General features: G+C 43.4%; 1 protein-coding gene across 1 annotated transcript in view; it reads left to right on the top strand.

The window, feature by feature from the left end:
* LOC124038304 (attractin-like protein 1) overlaps positions 1 to 18702 on the top strand; it is a 354502-nt gene that overhangs the window by 97222 nt on the left and 238578 nt on the right. The window contains exons 10-12 of the mRNA XM_046354014.1: positions 793 to 947; positions 7107 to 7191; positions 7585 to 7796. Coding sequence (XP_046209970.1) covers positions 793 to 947; positions 7107 to 7191; positions 7585 to 7796 — 452 coding nt within the window. The remainder of the gene's footprint in view (positions 1 to 792; positions 948 to 7106; positions 7192 to 7584; positions 7797 to 18702) is intronic.

The raw sequence follows: 18702 nt of genomic DNA, 5'->3' as shown, positions 1-18702 counted from the left end.
CGACAGGGGAGGGTACGCCCTTTCAATCTTCCCCCGCTCTCTCACTGTCTCTCTGTTTCCCATCATCCAGACTGTCACATATCCCTTGGGTTTGACAGTGACCAGTGTCTGTCTGCATGGCCAGTGTCTGTCTGCATGGCCAGTGTCTGTCTGTCTCTGTTGATCCTCAACTGGAGTTCTGTCTGTCTGCCTTTCATGTCTCATGTCAGTTGTATATTCACTGTTAACTTATTGAGGCAGTTGATGTGCCCTCTTGACAAAGCCTGCTGACACATAGCACACAGTTTATTGCAATCGGTCCATTTATTTACAGTCGGTAGGTTGAATATACACTGAGGCTACTTAGGCAGAAATGGAATTTGGAGTTGTCAAACCCTCTCAGAACTAGGAAGTCTGTAAACCCCTACATACTCTATCTGTATCTATGGATAGTACAGTTGACACTTAGGCAGACGGTGGGGACTGTGCACTTTGACCCTTGCAGAGGAGATGGGAGAGGATGAAATATTCCTGTAGAGTTTTGTGTGTGTGTGTGTGTCCATGGTGCCACATTATGGATGACGTCTGTCTGGGTATTTGACCTGGCCTATGGAGTGTGACCTTCAGACCAACTGTTCACTTGCATAAACCACATGACCCAGGCTAGCCCACACACTGCTGTAATCAACACCCAGGGATGGGCACACACGCACGCACACACTTATGCATGCACGCAAATACATGCTCATAATTGACACGTTAAAACATTAGCATGGTGACTGTGTATGTGTGTTTGTGTGTTTGTGTTGACAGGATGATCCTGAGAGAGAGTGGTCTGGCACGGTACCTCCACACTGCAGTGCTGAGCAATGGGGCTCTGCTGGTGTTTGGAGGAAACACCCACAATGACACGTCCCTCAGTAACGGAGCCAAGTGCTTCTCGGCTGACTTCCTGGCCTACGACATAGGTAAGGACCAATCATATGCATTCAGACAAATCATAGGTAATAACCATCCCCTCCTCAACTGTTTTTGGTATGATGCAATCCTCATGTTTTGAACTGACTATATTTGACACCTTTGTGCTGAAAATACAAGTTACCGGTTTCAACCTCCAGGCATATGGTACATGTATAAATGTTACACACTCAATACATATACATACATAGTCAAGTATAATCAACCCCAACCCCCTACCATACAATACCACACATTCCTCCATGCGGACATCATACATGTGATCTTCATTGTCACCAGCATGCGCCCACCCACCAACTCCCATCAGAGTTGACCCCTGACCCCTAAAGCCACAGTTGTCATTTGTAATTTTCCACTGTTAGTTGCCTCCCAGGCCTGGACCCACACAGTGAGTGTAACCAAAGAAGAACTGGCAGGTGACATTCTGCAGCCTAAGGGAAAGTGTGTTCACTGACCTTTGACCTCAACAAACAACAGCATTAGCCTTAGGCTGTTATGAAAGTCAAGTGGAAGTGTAAAGCTAAGATAACTTTCCATAGGGGTGAATGCACAGCCCCAATTACCTGAGATAGAAGATCACGTTCTATTGTAACAGTGACAGTAGACATCCTTTAAAAAGTGGAACTAGCTCAAAAACCAAAAGTTATTCATAACCACTCATGATTAGGGCTGTGGCGGTAATGGCATTTTGTCAGCCGGTTATTGTCATGCAATAACCGGTTATTGTCATACTGCCGGTTTCACGGTAATTGACCTTTAATTAACATAAACCCGTTTAGCATCTCCAGGCCTCCACACATACAAGCCACTGATGCTCACCTTCGGAACATCTACATTTTTTTTTAAAGTACAAAAAATCTATTGAATAAAACGTAAAATAAATCCATTATTTATTTTTAGACCGGTCTAAAGAAACATTATGATATGGAGAAAGTGTATTTCAGAAGAACCAAATGTCAGTCGGCCTACTATATGTTATTTGGCTATGCGCCATGCCATTGGCTAGTTCATTTAGCAGACAAGATATGCTTATGAGTCCCGTGCCATTATTTTATACTGTATGATTTTATTGTAAGAATAATATAATTGAACATAGCTGAATAAAATAGAAAAATGATATTTTTCTCATTCCCGAGTGAGTGCGCATATGAAGTGGCTATGTTGAGCTCATCACACTCTAGCGACTCCTTGTGGAGGACCGGGCACATGCAGGCTGACTTTGGTTGTCAGTTGAACAGTGTTAAGGTTAAGCGGGCGGGCGGGTGTTAAGAAGCGCGGCTTTGGGATAAAAAAGGGGGTAGAAATTAAAATTAAAATAAAGCTCACCCTGTTCTTTCATCAAGTGATCATATTTTCACCCATCAGACTATTCTCAATTTAATATTGTCTCTATTAATATGTACAATTTGTTTCGATATAGAATGGCCCATTATCAAATGGGTGGGAACAGGGGCAGGGAAAAAATACATTAAACTAAATCATGCCAGGTAGACTACTCTGGTTTTATAGGGGAGCAGAAATAGGCCTAAATATAGTAGCATCTGGGATCCTCATATTTTTATTGGCAACCCTCAAAACTCTTCTTTCACACAGGATTGCATATAGAAATGTCTGGGCTTATAAGAACAGTTGTTTCACTCACATATTTCACCCAAACTCTGTATTGCCATGGGCTCTCCAACCATGTTTCTGCAACTACCCAGCACCTAATTTGGGAAACCAAGTGAAATCTGTTCGGGAACATCGAAACGTACTGTTTATTGGCATATGGATGTTCTACATGCAACGTCTTAAATGTTTTGAATGAATTGTCACCTTAGAAAGCGCTGTCCAATTCGTTGTGTTTGGCTTTGCCCATGTTTTCCACAGTTTCAACCTGTTGTTGAACTTCTTTCTTCAAATTGATCGATCACAGTGAAGTCAAAACATTTAGCCTGATGATGAGTTTTAAAAGCATGATGCTGTTTTGATGATAAGTGTTTGATGTGATTTTCCATTGCATTTGCATTGATGTCAGAGTGGTTAGAGGGACAATAGAACCATGAGTACCAGGCCATTAGTGACCTGATGGTCGTTATGGAGTTGTGTACCACCAACGCATGTCCAGAGTGCATAAAAGGAGATAACCGTGACTCAACTGTCACGTGGAATTTGACTGTGGTCATGACTTATGACTGCCGGTGTGGCGGTAATACGGTCATGATAGATTATTCATTACCCCCTGGTCAAATAAAGTTATTTTGCCCTCTTTGATGTTAGTAAGCTATCCTCTGCAAGATATGAAAGGGCGGTTTAGTACTAAAGGTTTAGAGTTATGTGTGGGTGTGTACATGTGCGTGCCTTCCTGTGTGTGTGTGTTTGGACTACTTGGGGTTTTACTCGAAATCTCGGGATGTGAGTTACAGCTCACCTTTCAGTGCTGACAGTAATACAGTGGGGATCATTAACGCCCCATAAAGAGCTGCAGAATGGGAGCCGGCCAGATGGCGTCTGCTCTTTTATGAATATTTGTTTTGAATACAGTGACTCTGCAGGGGCATTACAGGACATTCAGCACAGGGGGGGAGGCAAGGGAGGAGGAGAGGGATGCGTCCTCAAATCTCGACAGCCAGCCCTTCCCTGACTCTGTTCACCAGCCACCCTTCAAGTTTTACTGCACTGAGAGAGCAGGGGATGGTTGATGGAGAATTCAAATAGAGCGATGGAGACAAAAGAAATAGCAAGATTGGTACGAGCAAGAGAGAAAGAGGAGACAACATTAAGTCAATGAGTCATTAAGGTAGTAGATGTAGCAATGCATTCAAAGAAAGAAAATGCATTAAAGCGGAATGTTTATCCGCTAATTAGAAGATGTAGCAAATCCAGATAAGGACGAGATGTTTGAAGAACTTGACTGTAGCTTTCTCCAGCAGTCATGGAGGGTCACTGCTCAACTTTCATTCTTAGTCATTTTAATCGCCAGTCCAATCACCTTGAGTAGGCCACTCCCAATGGATACAAAGTCCAATGTCACTTTTATGATCCGAAAGCAACTGATTGTTTTATGTTCAAGGTGTTAGGCTAGACTGATGCTTGGCTTGGGGAATGTGGTCTAGACTCTTCACTCAAGCCCAGGCAAAACCAATCTATGTGATTGGAGCTCCGTTATATAGGCCAGTGTTTGGCCAGACATGGCCTCTTGGCGACCTGTCATTCATTATAGTCCCTGAGGACTGGGTTGTCAATGGACATTGTTGACTCATTTCATTACAGAGCCAAATTAACAATCTCCATTATCAGCCTCTTATAGAGAGAACAGGTTTGCGGAAGGCATTTTCTCTGTATTGCTTTTATAATAATTGAGCAATTTTTCTTATAAAACATGTCTGAACCTACTATAGACCAAAACATAGCTATAGTGAAGGTTGCTTCTTACTCAAGTATTGCTGAAAGACATTGTAGCCTACTACAGTACATATGAGATGTGTCAACAGGTTTCTCTAGTTGAATGTGTTAAAAGTCTCATTTATTAGTTAATGGACTGATATGACTTCCTCTCGTCTCCGCTCGTCTCTCTGTGAGCTAATTAATTAGTTCCACCTGTGGAAGAGGCCTCACTCTACCGCTCCCTCTCTCTATCGGCCCCGCCACGCACGCTGAGAGACGGTTTTAAGCGCTAATTTGTTTTTGTTTTTCTCTGCTAACCTTGGAGGGGGAGAGCGTTATTAGCTTTTTGTGTTTTTCTTCTGCGAGAGATTTAATTCAGGTCGACACAGATGGCAGTTTTAATTTGCGTTTAACCCGCCCCCCCCCTCATTACCCCATCTTCATACTTCTAATTAGATTTGGGGGAAATGAACTCTAATTAAAAATGTTTTGTCCCCACACCCCCTGAAAGGCAACTGGCAGCGCTGTCTTCAACAAAAGTGACCTGTTTATATTGGAGCTCCAGACAGTGTCTCTCAAAGCAGCCCCCGACCACAAAAACACATTTCATTAAGTTTGCCATTTGAATGAGTTTGATTTCCCCATCACTCTCGACTCTGGTGCAGATTTGGTCTGCTGATTCTCCTGTCATCTCCCCCGTTCTACGTGTACATTATTCATGGTTCCTCTGCCAATATCCTGGGAGGAAATGAAAAAGGGAGACCGTTGTGATAAGTATCAGTGAGTTTCATTATAGAGAGTCATCTCCAGCCATCTCTAGTACACCTCAGGTGGTTGGAAGACCCAATGGGCTGTCTGTCAGTGCATGTCTGGGGTATGGATTCACTCTAGCTCCAGGCTTCAGGATAGGTAGTAGGCCTCAGATAGTGTTAACGTCAGGATTCCAATTTAACCACTGGTGGTCTGTCACAAAAACCTATTTTGGTCTGTCCCTTTAGCCACTGCATCACCTATGCACATCTCTATCTTATGCGACTATCAAAAAGTACCGTCGGTCTGACCAGCTGAGAGACAGTGTTAGAATGATTGATGTTTAAATGCGATCACACCATGACCCTGTCAGAGAGCAACTTGGTCTTACGGAAGTGATTACAGCGCCTTCTGATCTGGACTGGTGTTGTTGACTTGTCTTTCCCTTTAAACACGGTCCCAATTAGCCAAGCACTTGCGTGGTCGTTTGCAACCTGGCTGCACAATTAACTCCCAAGCACAGTTTATATTGGACAACTAATCTGGGTAAATGGCACATTTACATATTAATGCAATAGTGGACGTGTGGGTTGTAAAGCATCAGAAAGCTGTAAAATGAAATGCTAAAATACACGATCGTGATTGCTCTTAGAGCCATTACTCTGAACCACAGCCTAGAATCCCCAACAGACAAGATCAATGGATGGTTAAACTGGTTTGTGAAGTCATATTCAGAGGCAGCCACATAATAAACAATTCAAAGACATTATGTTAAGAGGTTGGCGTTTATACTCTCCGAGGATCCCACTAACAGCGAGGAAACTGAACGTTGTATCTCTCTCAATTTAACATGATTTGGCTCGTGATATTAACAAAGTGAAGAAATCGGCTTTGCCTACTATCATTTTCTCTCTGTTATTATTTGTTTGCTCTGAGCAGAATGGTAGATAATCACTGACAGACAAATTGTCTAGCTGTATTGTGGGCTGTGTTGTCAGAGCTGCTCCAGGTAGACTTGTTGTAGCCTACCCACGGATCAGTGCGGTACCTGACCGGGGTCCTAGGAGATTGGTAATCAAACTACCATTAAGGCTCTGTGTGCCCACCACCACCACCCCAGGATTGTCTAATAGCAGCTGCAGTGGATTCAACTTTAATTATGGTTATTTATGCAATCGTAAAAGGCATCTTTTCTAGCTGCAGTTAGTTGTTTATGATGGCCCTGTTTCTAGGGTATGGCCCCTAGTGCTCTGCTATGCTCACACACAGTGTTAATCACTGCTGGGCTTGACACACCCAGCCCTATAGGGGACCATGATATTCATACAGGCCATTCTCCACAGCCTCTGTTCAAAGGATTCTCATACGTGTTAATAATGTAGAGTTGACACTTCCATTGTAGATTATGTGTGTGTGTGTGTGCAACAGTGCAGACGTGGTGTGTGTGTACCCAGTCTCAGGTCTCACAGATATTCTGTCTCAGTGGCTCTGGTACTTACTGTATTCTGTGTTTCAATGTGTGCAGTAGGGTGGTATGGTACAGACCTACTGAAATGAAATCCAAGCAGGAAAGGAACACAACTCTTCCCCCTCAATCTGGAGTCCAGAGGGTTGCCTGTCACAGTTGCTTGAGTGATAGTATGAGTATGGTGTGGAGGGAGAGTCGCAGTAAATAACCAGAACAGCTCATAGGGCAGAAGCCTATCTCCCTTTTCTGTAGCATGAGGCAGCTTGATGTACAAGTACAACCCTCGGTAAAGGATGCTAGTCTATTGTAGGGCCTTCACCCCAATCTTTCTGCTCTGCTTAGCACTGCTTCGCTGAGTGCTAAGCAGAGACACATTAGGACCCATTTTTACAGTCTTTGGTATGACTCACAACCTTCCAATCTCAGGGCGGACACTCTAACCACAAGGACACTGAGTTGGTCTAGAGTCGCAGTGGAGGTATCAATTTTGGGTATTGCGGTTGTTTGCTTGATACACGTTTCTACTGAAGCAAAAACGGATCATGTGCATGTTTGTTCTTTTCAGCTTGTGATGAATGGAAAGTCCTGCCCAGGCCAGATCTCCACCGTGATGTCAACCGCTTTGGCCACACCTCTGTTGTCAGCAATGGGTCAGTCACTCACATCCACTATATTGCCCCTCCGTTACTTTGTTTGTTTGTTTTATCTCACAATTTCATGACATCAGTTTCCTCAGTGTTACCTGGTAATGATGTGTACTCTGAGTATTTCCTGCGTTGTGTTCTCGGTAACACTTCATTTGGATAGTTCATCTGTAGATACAGACTAGCAGTAACATTTCAACTATCTACTAACCCTAAACATAACCCTTGCCCTAACTCTATAACCTTAACCCTTACCCTTATTCTTAGCCTAATGCAAACCCTTACCATGACCTTAACAAGCAGTTGCTTATCAACAGCTTGTTTGTTGATGGTATGACCATTTGCAGAGCATCTATAGATGGATTATCAAAATAAAGTGTGATCGTGTTCTCTCCCCAGGTCCATGTATGTGTTTGGAGGCTTCTCTGGTGTGCTGCTGAATGACGTGCTGGTCTACACCCCTCCCAGCTGCCAGGCCTTCGATGAGGAGCAGCGCTGTGCCAACGCTGGCCCTGGTATCCGCTGTGTCTGGTTTAGGGACCACTGTGTCCCTTGGGACACCGGCCATGCCAACGGCAGCGTGCCCGCTCCCTTCTGCCCACCACGCACCAGTACGTGTTGCATGACATTGCTCTGTATTCTGTATTCATAGGATACATGTGTTGACACATTTTTATCGGCATATTTGTCATGGGGGAGGGTCGGTTTCGCTTCCCCCTCTGGTAGTTAGCTGACTAATGGATACATGTAGGGCTGTTGCGGTGACCGTATTACCGACACACCGGCGGTCACGAGTGATGAAGGCAGTCAAATGCCACGTGAACCTTTAGTCACGGTAATTAGGCTTCTCCAAGCTCTGATGCTGCTGATGGTCATTAGTAGTCTACCAAACTTGCTAACTGCCTGGTACTCAGCACTCTATTGTCCTTCTAATCACTCTGACATCAATGCAACAAAAAAATCTGCTGCCCCTGCTTCGGTACAGGTGCATGATAATGGTCCATTCTAAATCAAAACAAATTTCACACATGTATTATTTAGTATATGTAACGACAAGATTAAATCAAGAATAGTCTGATGGATGACAAAATTAACCTATCACTTGTGAATTATATATTATCTGTTGTGAATGATGCCCAGCATAAGAAAAAATTATAAAAATTATAAATCATATTCGCACACATCATGTAGTCTAGCCCATAGGCCTATATATTTTAATAAGGTTTGTATCAAAACTAAAGTGTCCAAATAACTTCAAATTAAGCACATAATCCGCTTTACAAGGGTTGTAGAGCCTAACTGGCATACATAAGCAGCGCCTGTTTGGGGAAGATAATTTTCACCATAAAAATGCACCTTTATAATAAAAGCATCACATGCATAATTGCATTTGTGGTCACTTTTGATAATGGTGTTTTCTGCTAATGGAACATTCGCGCTTATAGCCTACTAACATGTGCGCATTTCTGCATTTATAATGTGAAGAAATAGCCTCATAGTTTATCAACATTTTAAGCTAAACATTCTTATTCTATTGGTATTCATTTGGGATCTATCGAATCCCAAAACTATCTTTGGTATATTTATTTCTCACACAAAATAGAATGTGGACCTTTGTACTATGGGGGATAGTAGATTGACATAGGCTAGTGCTTTTGCTGTTCGTTAGGCCTACTGATCTTGTTGGCTGACAAAAAAGTAAATGTGGACATTTCTTCCAATATCTTCAACATGCACCTCGGAATTGGATAAGGACACGCTCAGTTGCATCTCTGATGTGTGGATCTTCACTTGTAGCCTGTGAGAAAGACCCGATCACGTGATGGAGCACGCAGCACTCAGGGTGAAGGGCACAGTGGCCACTGGCCATAAAACGGCATGTTGTTTTTTAAGGTACATTATGGCCACACCAATGGAATGTCGCCGTGAAATTCTAGGCATTATCAAGTGCTCGTCAAATTGTGAATGAGTGACTGATGTGTAGTGTGTACAGTTTGCGCACACAATTTCAAGCTACTTTTTTCAAATCATCATTAGTCGCATCATGTAGCCTTACAATGTATTAAAAATCAAAACATATAGCCCAACGTTTGTAGAACAACTAAAGTTACATTCATAACTCTAAATTAACCATATAGGAATACCTATTTCTTTGTTTCATGTGCGCACTCCCTCAAATTGTTTGGAGAAAATATTATTTATATTTTATTCAGCTTTATTAAATTGTATTCGTCATACTATAAAATAATGGCATGGAATTTTAAGCAAATCTTGTCTGCTAAATGAACTAGTGTAGCCCACAGCCATTTGGCATAGCCAGATCAGGACCGAACATAAGGACAACTCAGAGTATGCTATTCTGTTCTTCTGAAATAGACATTTTCTTCATATCATGCTTCTTTAGACCTGTCTAAAATAAATTATGGATTTATTGTGAAGGTGTAGGCTACATTACATGGATTTATTACTTTTTCAAATGTAGATGTTCCCAAGGTCTGCATCAGTAGCTTGTAGGCTATTTGTGGAAGGCAGGAGATGCTAATTGTGTTTATGGTAATTAACGGTCAATTACCGTGAGACCCACAGTTATTTGCTTGATAATCACTGGCTGACAAAATTTTGTGAACCCCACAGCCCTAGATACATGTTCTATAGTTGAGCCGTCCATGATGGAACCAATCCTCATTTCACATCAAACTCTCTTGTTCCTACCTGCCTCTTATACTGTGCTGTATGAATCATTACCCTTTTTGAGAGTAATAATAATTCTGATTCCTCGTAAGGCCTGTGTACATAGTGGTGGGAACAAAAGGTCAGGACCAACACAATTATCCCATTCGGAGGCAAATACAATTATGTTGGAAATACATTCACAAGGTTGCAGAAACACCTGTATTGTGTTTTAGAGTGTTATCGGAGGTGAATTGGACCGGTGATTAACTAATTAAATGACTAATTGATGACAGATTATCACACTGTTTATCCTCTGTCCTTCTCTATCCGTTCATTTGTCAGTGGCTGCTGGCATGGAGGGTGAGTTGAAATTGGCTCCACAGGGCAAATAGAAATGAAAGGCATATTGAGCTAGACCCATCTACCTTTTTGTTTTCCTACTGAGAAGGTGGTGTTGCAGGTGGCATTTTCATGTCAACCCTGTTGGTTTTTCACATTGTTTGTACCTCATTTTGTACATAATGTTGCTGCTACCATCTCTTATGACCGAAAATAGCTTTTGGACATCAGAACAGCGATTACTCACCTCGAACTGGATAAAGATTATTTCTTTAATGAGTCCAATGCAAAGGATACACTGCTTTGTCCGATCTACGATTAAGACTATCCTACCAATGGATGCTACGCTACAGGACTGTTTTGCTAGCACAGACTGGATGTGTTCTGGGATTCATCCAATGGCAGTCGCTCTGGATAAGAGGAGTATACCACCTCAGTCACTTGCTTCACCATTAAGTACATCCACGACATCATCCCCACAGTGACCGTACGTACATATTCCAACCAGAAGCCATGGATTACAGGCAACATCCGCACCGAGCTAAAGGCTCAAGCTGCCTCTTTCAAGGAGCAGGACGCTTATAAGAAATCCTGCTATGCCCTCAGACGAAACATCAAACAGGCAAAGCTTCAATACAGGACTAAGATTGAATCCTACTACACCGACTCTGACGCTCGTCGCTTGTGGCATGGCTTGCAAACTATTGCTGACTACAAAGGGAAACCCAGCCACGAGCTGATGCGAGCCTACCAGACAAGCTAACTGGAAAGTGTCTTCACTGACATTCTCAACCTCTCTTTGGCCAAGTCTGTAATACCTACATGTTTCATAGTCCATGTTCCCAAGAAAGCAAAGATAACCTGCCTAAATGATTACACCCCTCCCCCCTGTCGGTAGCCATGAAGTGCTTTGAAAGGCTTATCATGGCTCACATAAACACCGTCATGCCGGAAACCCTAGACCCTCTCCATTTAATATACCGCCCCAATAGATCCACAGATGATGCAATCTCAATCGCACTCTACCATGCCCTTTCCCACCTGGAAAAAAGGAACACCGATGTGAGAATGCTGTTCATTGACTTCAGCTCGGCGTTCAACACCATAGTACCCAGAAAGCTCATCACTAAGCTAAGGACACTTGGACTAAATACCTCCCTCTGCAACTGGATCCTGAAGGGCCGCCCCCAGGTGGTGAGTGTATGCAACAACAACATCTGCCACGCTGATCCACAACACGGGGGCCCCTCAGGGGGGTGTGATTAGTCCCCTCCTGTACTCCCTGTTCACCCACAACTGTGTGGAAAAGCACGACTCCAACACTATCATTCAGTTTTCTGACGACACAACAGCGTCAGCAAACTAGTAGGCCTGATCACCGACAACGATGAGACAGCCTATAGGGAGTAGGTCAGAGACCTGGCAGTGTGGTGCCAGGACAACAACCTCTCCCTTAATGTGAGCAAGACAAAGGAGCTTATCATGGACTATAGGAAAATGAGGGCCAAACAGGCCCCTATTAACATCGACGGGGCTGTAGTGGAGCGGGTTGTGAGTTTCAAGTTCTTTGCTGTCCACATCACCAACAAACTATCATGGTCCAAACACACCAAGACAGTTGTGAAGATGGCATGACAACACCTTTCCCCCTCAGGAGACTGAAAAGATTTGGCATGGGTCCCCAGATCCTCAAAAAGTTTTACAGCTGCACCATCGAGAGCATCCTGACCAATTGCATCACTGCCTGGTATGGCAACTGCTCGGTTTCTGACCATAAGGCGCGACAGCGGGTAGTGCATATGGCCCAGTACATCACTGGGGCCAAGCTTCCTGCCATCCAGGACTTACATACTAGGAGGTGTCAGCAGAAGGCCCAAAGATTGTCAAAGACTCCAGTCACCCAAGTTGTAGACTGATCTCTGCTACCAACAGCTTCTACCCCCAAGCCATAATAATTGCCCGAGATGGCATAGCAGTTCAGACGTCTTTTGTCCTCGTCTTGTCGTGTCCTGTATATATATATTTACAACTTTTTTTCACATACATTTTATTTTTATTTTCCATCAACTCATCTTCAAAACACTCTCCTGCAACCCGCCTCACCAATTTATATTTATAAATAAGTATTATTTACCTCAAATCTGCAATCCTCCAAGAAGCTAGCCAGAAGCTAGCCAGAAACTCCAAGAAGCTAGCCAGAAACTAGCCAGAAACTAACCAGAAGCTAGCAAGGAGCTAGCTAGAAGCTAATCAGAAGCTAGTTAGCTTCTTTACTGGCAAATCGTTAGTATTCAGCTAACCACGGTTTGTGGTCATCAGCTATCCTTTAGCTCAAATCTATCGCCAGTTTTGTACGGCGCAGCTCGGAACGGAACATACCGGACCAATTTTTCTCTCCATGTCCTTGGATTTCAACTGCTCTCTGGACATTCATTCCCGGATCTCACAGCTAGCTAGCTGCTATCCGTGTGTATCTGCTCTCGTCGATTCCGGAGCAAACATCAATTACTCCGGAGCTAGCCAGCTCCGTCAATGACTCCTGAGCTCCGTCAATCACTCCTGGGCTGCAGTCACCTATCCGGACCCGTTTTTACTGCCTACGCGGAGCCCCACCGGGCTTTCACAACTGGACTGCCGATGTTATCTACCCGAAGGAGATCCGGCTGGCTCCTCCGTCGCGACGTTACCTGAACGCCCATCTGCGGCCTGCTAACCGTTAGCTGTCTTACCGGCTGCTCTCAGAATAGACAATCGGACAATTTATTTATTTTTATTATTATTATGTTTCTTCTTGGGCTTCTATAACTATATATTGTTTTTATTTTATTTTTTGTTGTTGTGTGATTTGGACTAATCCCCTCTACCACACGGAACCCCACTAATCTACTGACGGAACGCAAGAGGTGGCTAACAACAGACCTCCATCCTATGCTAGCTTGCTACCGATGTCCTGGCTAGCTGTCTAAATCGCCGTGACCCCCAAACCAACCACTCCACTCACTGGACTCTTTTGATCACTCGACTAAGGATGCCTCTCCTTAATGTCAATATGTCTTGTCCATTGCTGTTCTGGTTAGTGTTTATTGGCTTATTTCACTGTAGAGCCTCTAGTCCTGCTCACTATACCTTATCCAATTTATTAGTTCCACCACCCACACATGCAATGACATCTCCTGGTTTCAATGATGTTTCTAGAGACAATATCTCTCTCTTCATCACTCAATACCTAGGTTTACCTCCACTGTATCCACATCCTACCATACCTTTGTCTGTACATTATACCTTGATGCTATTTTATCGCCCCCAGAAACCTCCTTTTACTCTCTGTTCCAGACGTTCTAGACGACCAATTCTTATTGCTTTTAGCCGTACCCTTATTCTTCTCCTCCTATATTCCTCTGGCGATGTAGAGGTGAATCCAGGCCCTGCAGTGCCTAGCTCCACTCCTATTCCCCAGGCGCTCTCTTTTGATGACTTCTGTAACCGTAATAGCCTTGGTTTCATGCATGTTAACATAAGAAGCCTCCTCCCTAAGTTTGTTCTATTCACTGCTTTAGCACACTCTGCCAACCCGGATGTTCTAGCTGTGTCTTTTTCCTGGCTTAGGAAGACCACCAAAAATTCTGAAATTTTAATTACAAATTACAACATTTTCAGACAAGATAGAACTGCCAAAGGGGGAGGTGTTGCAATCTACTGCAAAGATAGCCTGCAGAGTTCTGTCCTACTATCCAGGTCTGTACCCAAACAATTTGAACTTCTACTTTTCAAAATCCACCTCTCTAAAAACAAGTCTCTCACCGTTGCCGCCTGCTATAGACCACCCTCTGCCCACAGCTGTGCTCTGGACACCATATGTGAACTGATTGCCCCCCATCTATCTTCAGAGCTTGTGCTGCTAGGCGACCTAAACTAGAACACCCCAGCCATCCTACAATCTAAACTTGATGCCCTCAATCTCACTCAAATTATCAATGAACCTACCAGGTACCCCCCCAAAGCCTTAAACACGGGCACCCTCATAGATATCATCCTAACCAACTTCCCCTCTAAATACACCTCTGCTGTCTTCAACCAAGATCTCAGCGATCACTGCCTTATTGCCTGCATCCGTAATGGGTCAGCGGTCAAACGACCTCCACTCATCACTGTAAAACGCTCCCTGAAACACTTCAGCGAGCAGGCCTTTCTAATCGACCTGGCCGGGGTATCCTGGAAGGATATTGATCTCATCCCGTCAGTAGAGGATGCCTGGATATTTTTTTAAATGCCTTCCTAACCATCTTAAATAAACATGCCCCATTCAAGAAATTTAGAACCAGGAACAGATATAGCCCTTGGTTCTCCCCAGACCTGACTGCCCTTAACCAACACAAAAACATCCTATGGCGTTCTGCATTAGCATCGAACAGCCCACGTGATATGCAGCTGTTCAGGGAAGCTAGAAACCGTTATACACAGGCAGTTAGAAAAGCCAAGGCTAGCTTTTTCAAGCAGAAATTTGCTTCCTGCAACACTAACTCAAAAAAGTTCTGGGACACTGTAAAGTCCATGGAGAATAAGAACACCTCCTCCCAGCTGCCCACTGCACTGAAGATAGGAAACACTGTCACCACTGATAAATCCACCATAATTGAGAATTTCAATAAGCATTTTTCTACGGCTGGCCATGCTTTCCACCTGGCTACTCCTACCCCGGTCAACAGCACTGCACCCCCAACAGCAACTCGCCCAAGGTTTCCCCATTTCGCCTTCTCCCAAATCCATTCAGCTGATGTTCTGAAAGAGCTGAAAAATCTGGACCCCTACAAATCAGCCGGGCTAGACAATCTGGACCCTTTCTTTCTAAAATTATCTGCCAAAATTGTTGCCACCCCTATTACTAGCCTGTTCAACCTCTCTTTCGTGTCGTCTGAGATTCCCAAAGATTGGAAAGCAGCTGCGGTCATCCCCCTCTTCAAAGGGGGGGACACTCTTGACCCAAACTGCTACAGACCTATATCTATCCTACCATGCCTTTCTAAGATCTTCGAAAGCCAAGTCAACAAACAGATTACCGACCATTTCGAATCTCACCATACCTTCTCTGCTATGCAATCTGGTTTCAGAGCTGGTCATGGGTGCACCTCAGCCACGCTCAAGGTCCTAAACAATATCCTAACCGCCATCGATAAGAAACATTACTGTGCAGCCGTATTCATTGATCTGGTCAAGGCTTTCGACTCTGTCAACCACCACATCCAAATCGGCAGACTCGACAGCCTTGGTTTCTCAAATGATTGCCTCGCCTGGTTCACCAACTACTTATCTGATAGAGTTCAGTGTGTCAAATCGGAGGGTCTGCTGTCCGGACCTCTGGCAGTCTCTATGGGGGTGCCACAGGGTTCAATTCTTGGACCGACTCTCTTCTCTGTATACATCAATGAGGTCGCTCTTGCTGCTGGTGAGTCCCTGATCCACCTCTACGCAGACGACACCATTCTGTATACTTCCGGCCCTTCTTTGGACACTGTGTTAACTACCCTCCAGGCAAGCTTCAATGCCATACAACTCTCCTTCCGTGGCCTCCAATTGCTCTTAAATACAAGTAAAACTAAATGCATGCTCTTCAACCGATCGCTACCTGCACCTACCCGCCTGTCCAACATCACTACTCTGGACGGCTCTGACTTAGAATACGTGGACAACTACAAATACTTAGGTGTCTGGTTAGACTGTAAACTCTCCTTCCAGACCCATATCAAACATCTCCAATCCAAAGTTAAATCTAGAATTGGCTTCCTATTTCGCAACAAAGCATCCTTCACTCATGCTGCCAAACATACCCTTGTAAAACTGACCAATCCTCGACTTTGGCGATGTCATTTACAAAATAGCCTCCAATACCCTACTCAACAAATTAGATGCAGTCTATCACAGTGCAATCCGTTTTGTCACCAAAGCCCCATATACTACCCACCATTGCGACCTGTACACTCTCGTTGGCTGGCCCTCGCTTCATACTCGTCGCCAAAAACACTGGCTCCATGTCATCTACAAGACCCTGCTAGGTAAAGTCCCCCCTTATCTCAGCTTGCTGGTCACCATAGCATCTCCCACCTGTAGCACACGCTCCAGCAGGTATATCTCTCTAGTCACCCCCAAAACCAATTCTTTCTTTGGCCGCCTCTCCTTCCAGTTCTCTGTTGCCAATGACTGGAACGAACTACAAAAATCTCTGAAACTGGAAACACTTATCTCCCTCACTAGCTTTAAGCACCAACTGTCAGAGCATCTTACAGATTACTGCACCTGTACATAGCCCACTTATAATTTAGCCCAAACAACTACCTCTTTCCCAACTGTATTTAATTTATTTATTTTGCTCCTTTGCACCCCATTATTTTTATTTCTACTTTGCACATTCTTCCATTGCAAAACTATCATTCCAGTGTTTTACTTGCTATATTGTATTTACTTTGCCACCATGGCCTTTTTTTGCCTTTACCTCCCTTCTCACCTAATTTGCTCACATTGTATATAGACTTGTTTATACTGTATTATTGACTGTATGTTTGTTTTACTCCATGTGTAACTCTGTGTCGTTGTATCTGTCGAACTGCTTTGCTTTATCTTGGCCAGGTCGCAATTGTAAATGAGAACTTGTTCTCAACTTGCCTACCTGGTTAAGTAAAGGTGAAATAAATAAAATAAATAAAATTAAGAATGGCCACCCGGACTATTTACATTGATAACCCCCCTTTGTTTTTACTCTGCTGCTACTCGCTGTTTATTATCTATACAAAGTCACTTTACCCCTAATGACAGTTGAAGTGGAAGTTTACATACACCTTAGACAAATACATTTAAACTCAGTTTTTCACAATTCCTGACATTTAATCTTCGGTCAGTTAGGATCTCCACTTTATTTTAAGAATGTGAAATGTCAGAATAATAGTAGAGAGAATGATTTATTTCAGCTTTTATTTCTTTCATCACATCTCCAGTGGGTCAGAAGTTTACATCCACTCAAATAGAATTTGGTAGCATTTCCTTTAAATTGTTTAACTTGGGTCAAACATTTTGGTTAGCGTACCACAAGCTTCCCACAATAAGTTGGGTGAATTTTGGCCCATTCCTCTTGACAGAGCTAGAGTAACTGAGTCATGTTTAGTGGCCTCCTTGCTCGCACACACCTTTTCAGTTCTGCCCACACATTTTCTATGGGATTGAGGTCAGGGCTTTGTGATGGCCACTCCAATACCTTGACTTTTTTGTCCTTAAGCCATTTTGCCACAACTTTGAAGTATGCTTGGTGTCGTTGTTCATTTGGAAGACCCATTTGGGACCAAGCTTTAAAGTCCTGACTGATGTCTTGAGATGTTCAATATATCCACATAATTTTATTTCCTTATGATGCCATCTATTTTGTGAAGTGCACCAGTCCCTCCTGCAGCAAAGCACCCCTACAACATGATGCTGCCACCCCTGTGCTTAATGTTTGGGATGGTTATCTTCATCTTGCAAGCCTCCCCCTTTTTCCTCCAAACATAATGATGATCATTATGGCCAGCACAGTTCGATCTTTGACCCAATGTGCAGTTGTAAACTTTAGTCTGGCTTTTTTATGGATGTTTTGGAGCAGTGGCTTCTTCCTTGTTTTACTGTGGATATAGATACTTTTAAAACTTTTTCCTCCAGCATCTTCACAAGGTCATTTGCTGCTGTTCTGAGATTGGTGCGAAAAGTGTGAATCAAAGTACGTCCATCTCTAGTAGACAGAATGCGTCTTCTTCCTGAGCGGTATGACGGCTATGTGGTCCCATTGTGTTCATACTTGCGTACTACTGTTTGTACAGAATATGGTACCTTCAGGAGTTTGGAAATTGCTCCCAAGGATGAATCAGACTTGTGGTCTACAATTTTCTTTCTGAGGTCTTGGCTGATTTCTTTAGATTTTCCCATGATGTCAATTAAAGAGGCACTGAGTTTGAAGATAGGCCTTGAAATACATCCACAGGTACACCTCCAACTTACAGAAGCTTCTAAAGACATGACATCATTTTCTGGAATTTTCTAAGCTGTTTAAAGGCACAGTCAACAGAGTGTATGTAAACTTCTGACCCACTGGTTACTTTGACTAACCTGTACCCCCCACATATTGACTCGTTATTGTTATGTAATTTTCTTGTGTTACTTTTTGATTGTATTTTTTTACTTTATTTTTTATTTTGTAAATATTTTCTTGAACTACATTGTTGGTTGAGGGCTTGTAAGTAAGCATTTCACGCTAAGGTCTACAGCTTTGTATTCGGCGGATGTGACAAATACAATTTCATTTGATTGTGTCTCTTGACCTGCTGTTCTCCAGTATTGTTTCTCTCACTAGACTTATATTATGTACACAGCATCCTGATAGAGAGGACAATGTTGGACAATGTCTCTGGCATTCTCTGTTCTGCTACAGTTACTACTGATCCTGAACTTGACCTCTATTTTTGACTGGGTTCTCTACCTCTGTTCCCT

This window comes from Oncorhynchus gorbuscha, linkage group LG06 (genome assembly GCF_021184085.1).
Source record: "Oncorhynchus gorbuscha isolate QuinsamMale2020 ecotype Even-year linkage group LG06, OgorEven_v1.0, whole genome shotgun sequence".
NCBI classification, from domain to species: domain Eukaryota; kingdom Metazoa; phylum Chordata; class Actinopteri; order Salmoniformes; family Salmonidae; genus Oncorhynchus; species Oncorhynchus gorbuscha.
This window is presented reverse-complemented; position numbering and strand designations above follow the sequence as displayed.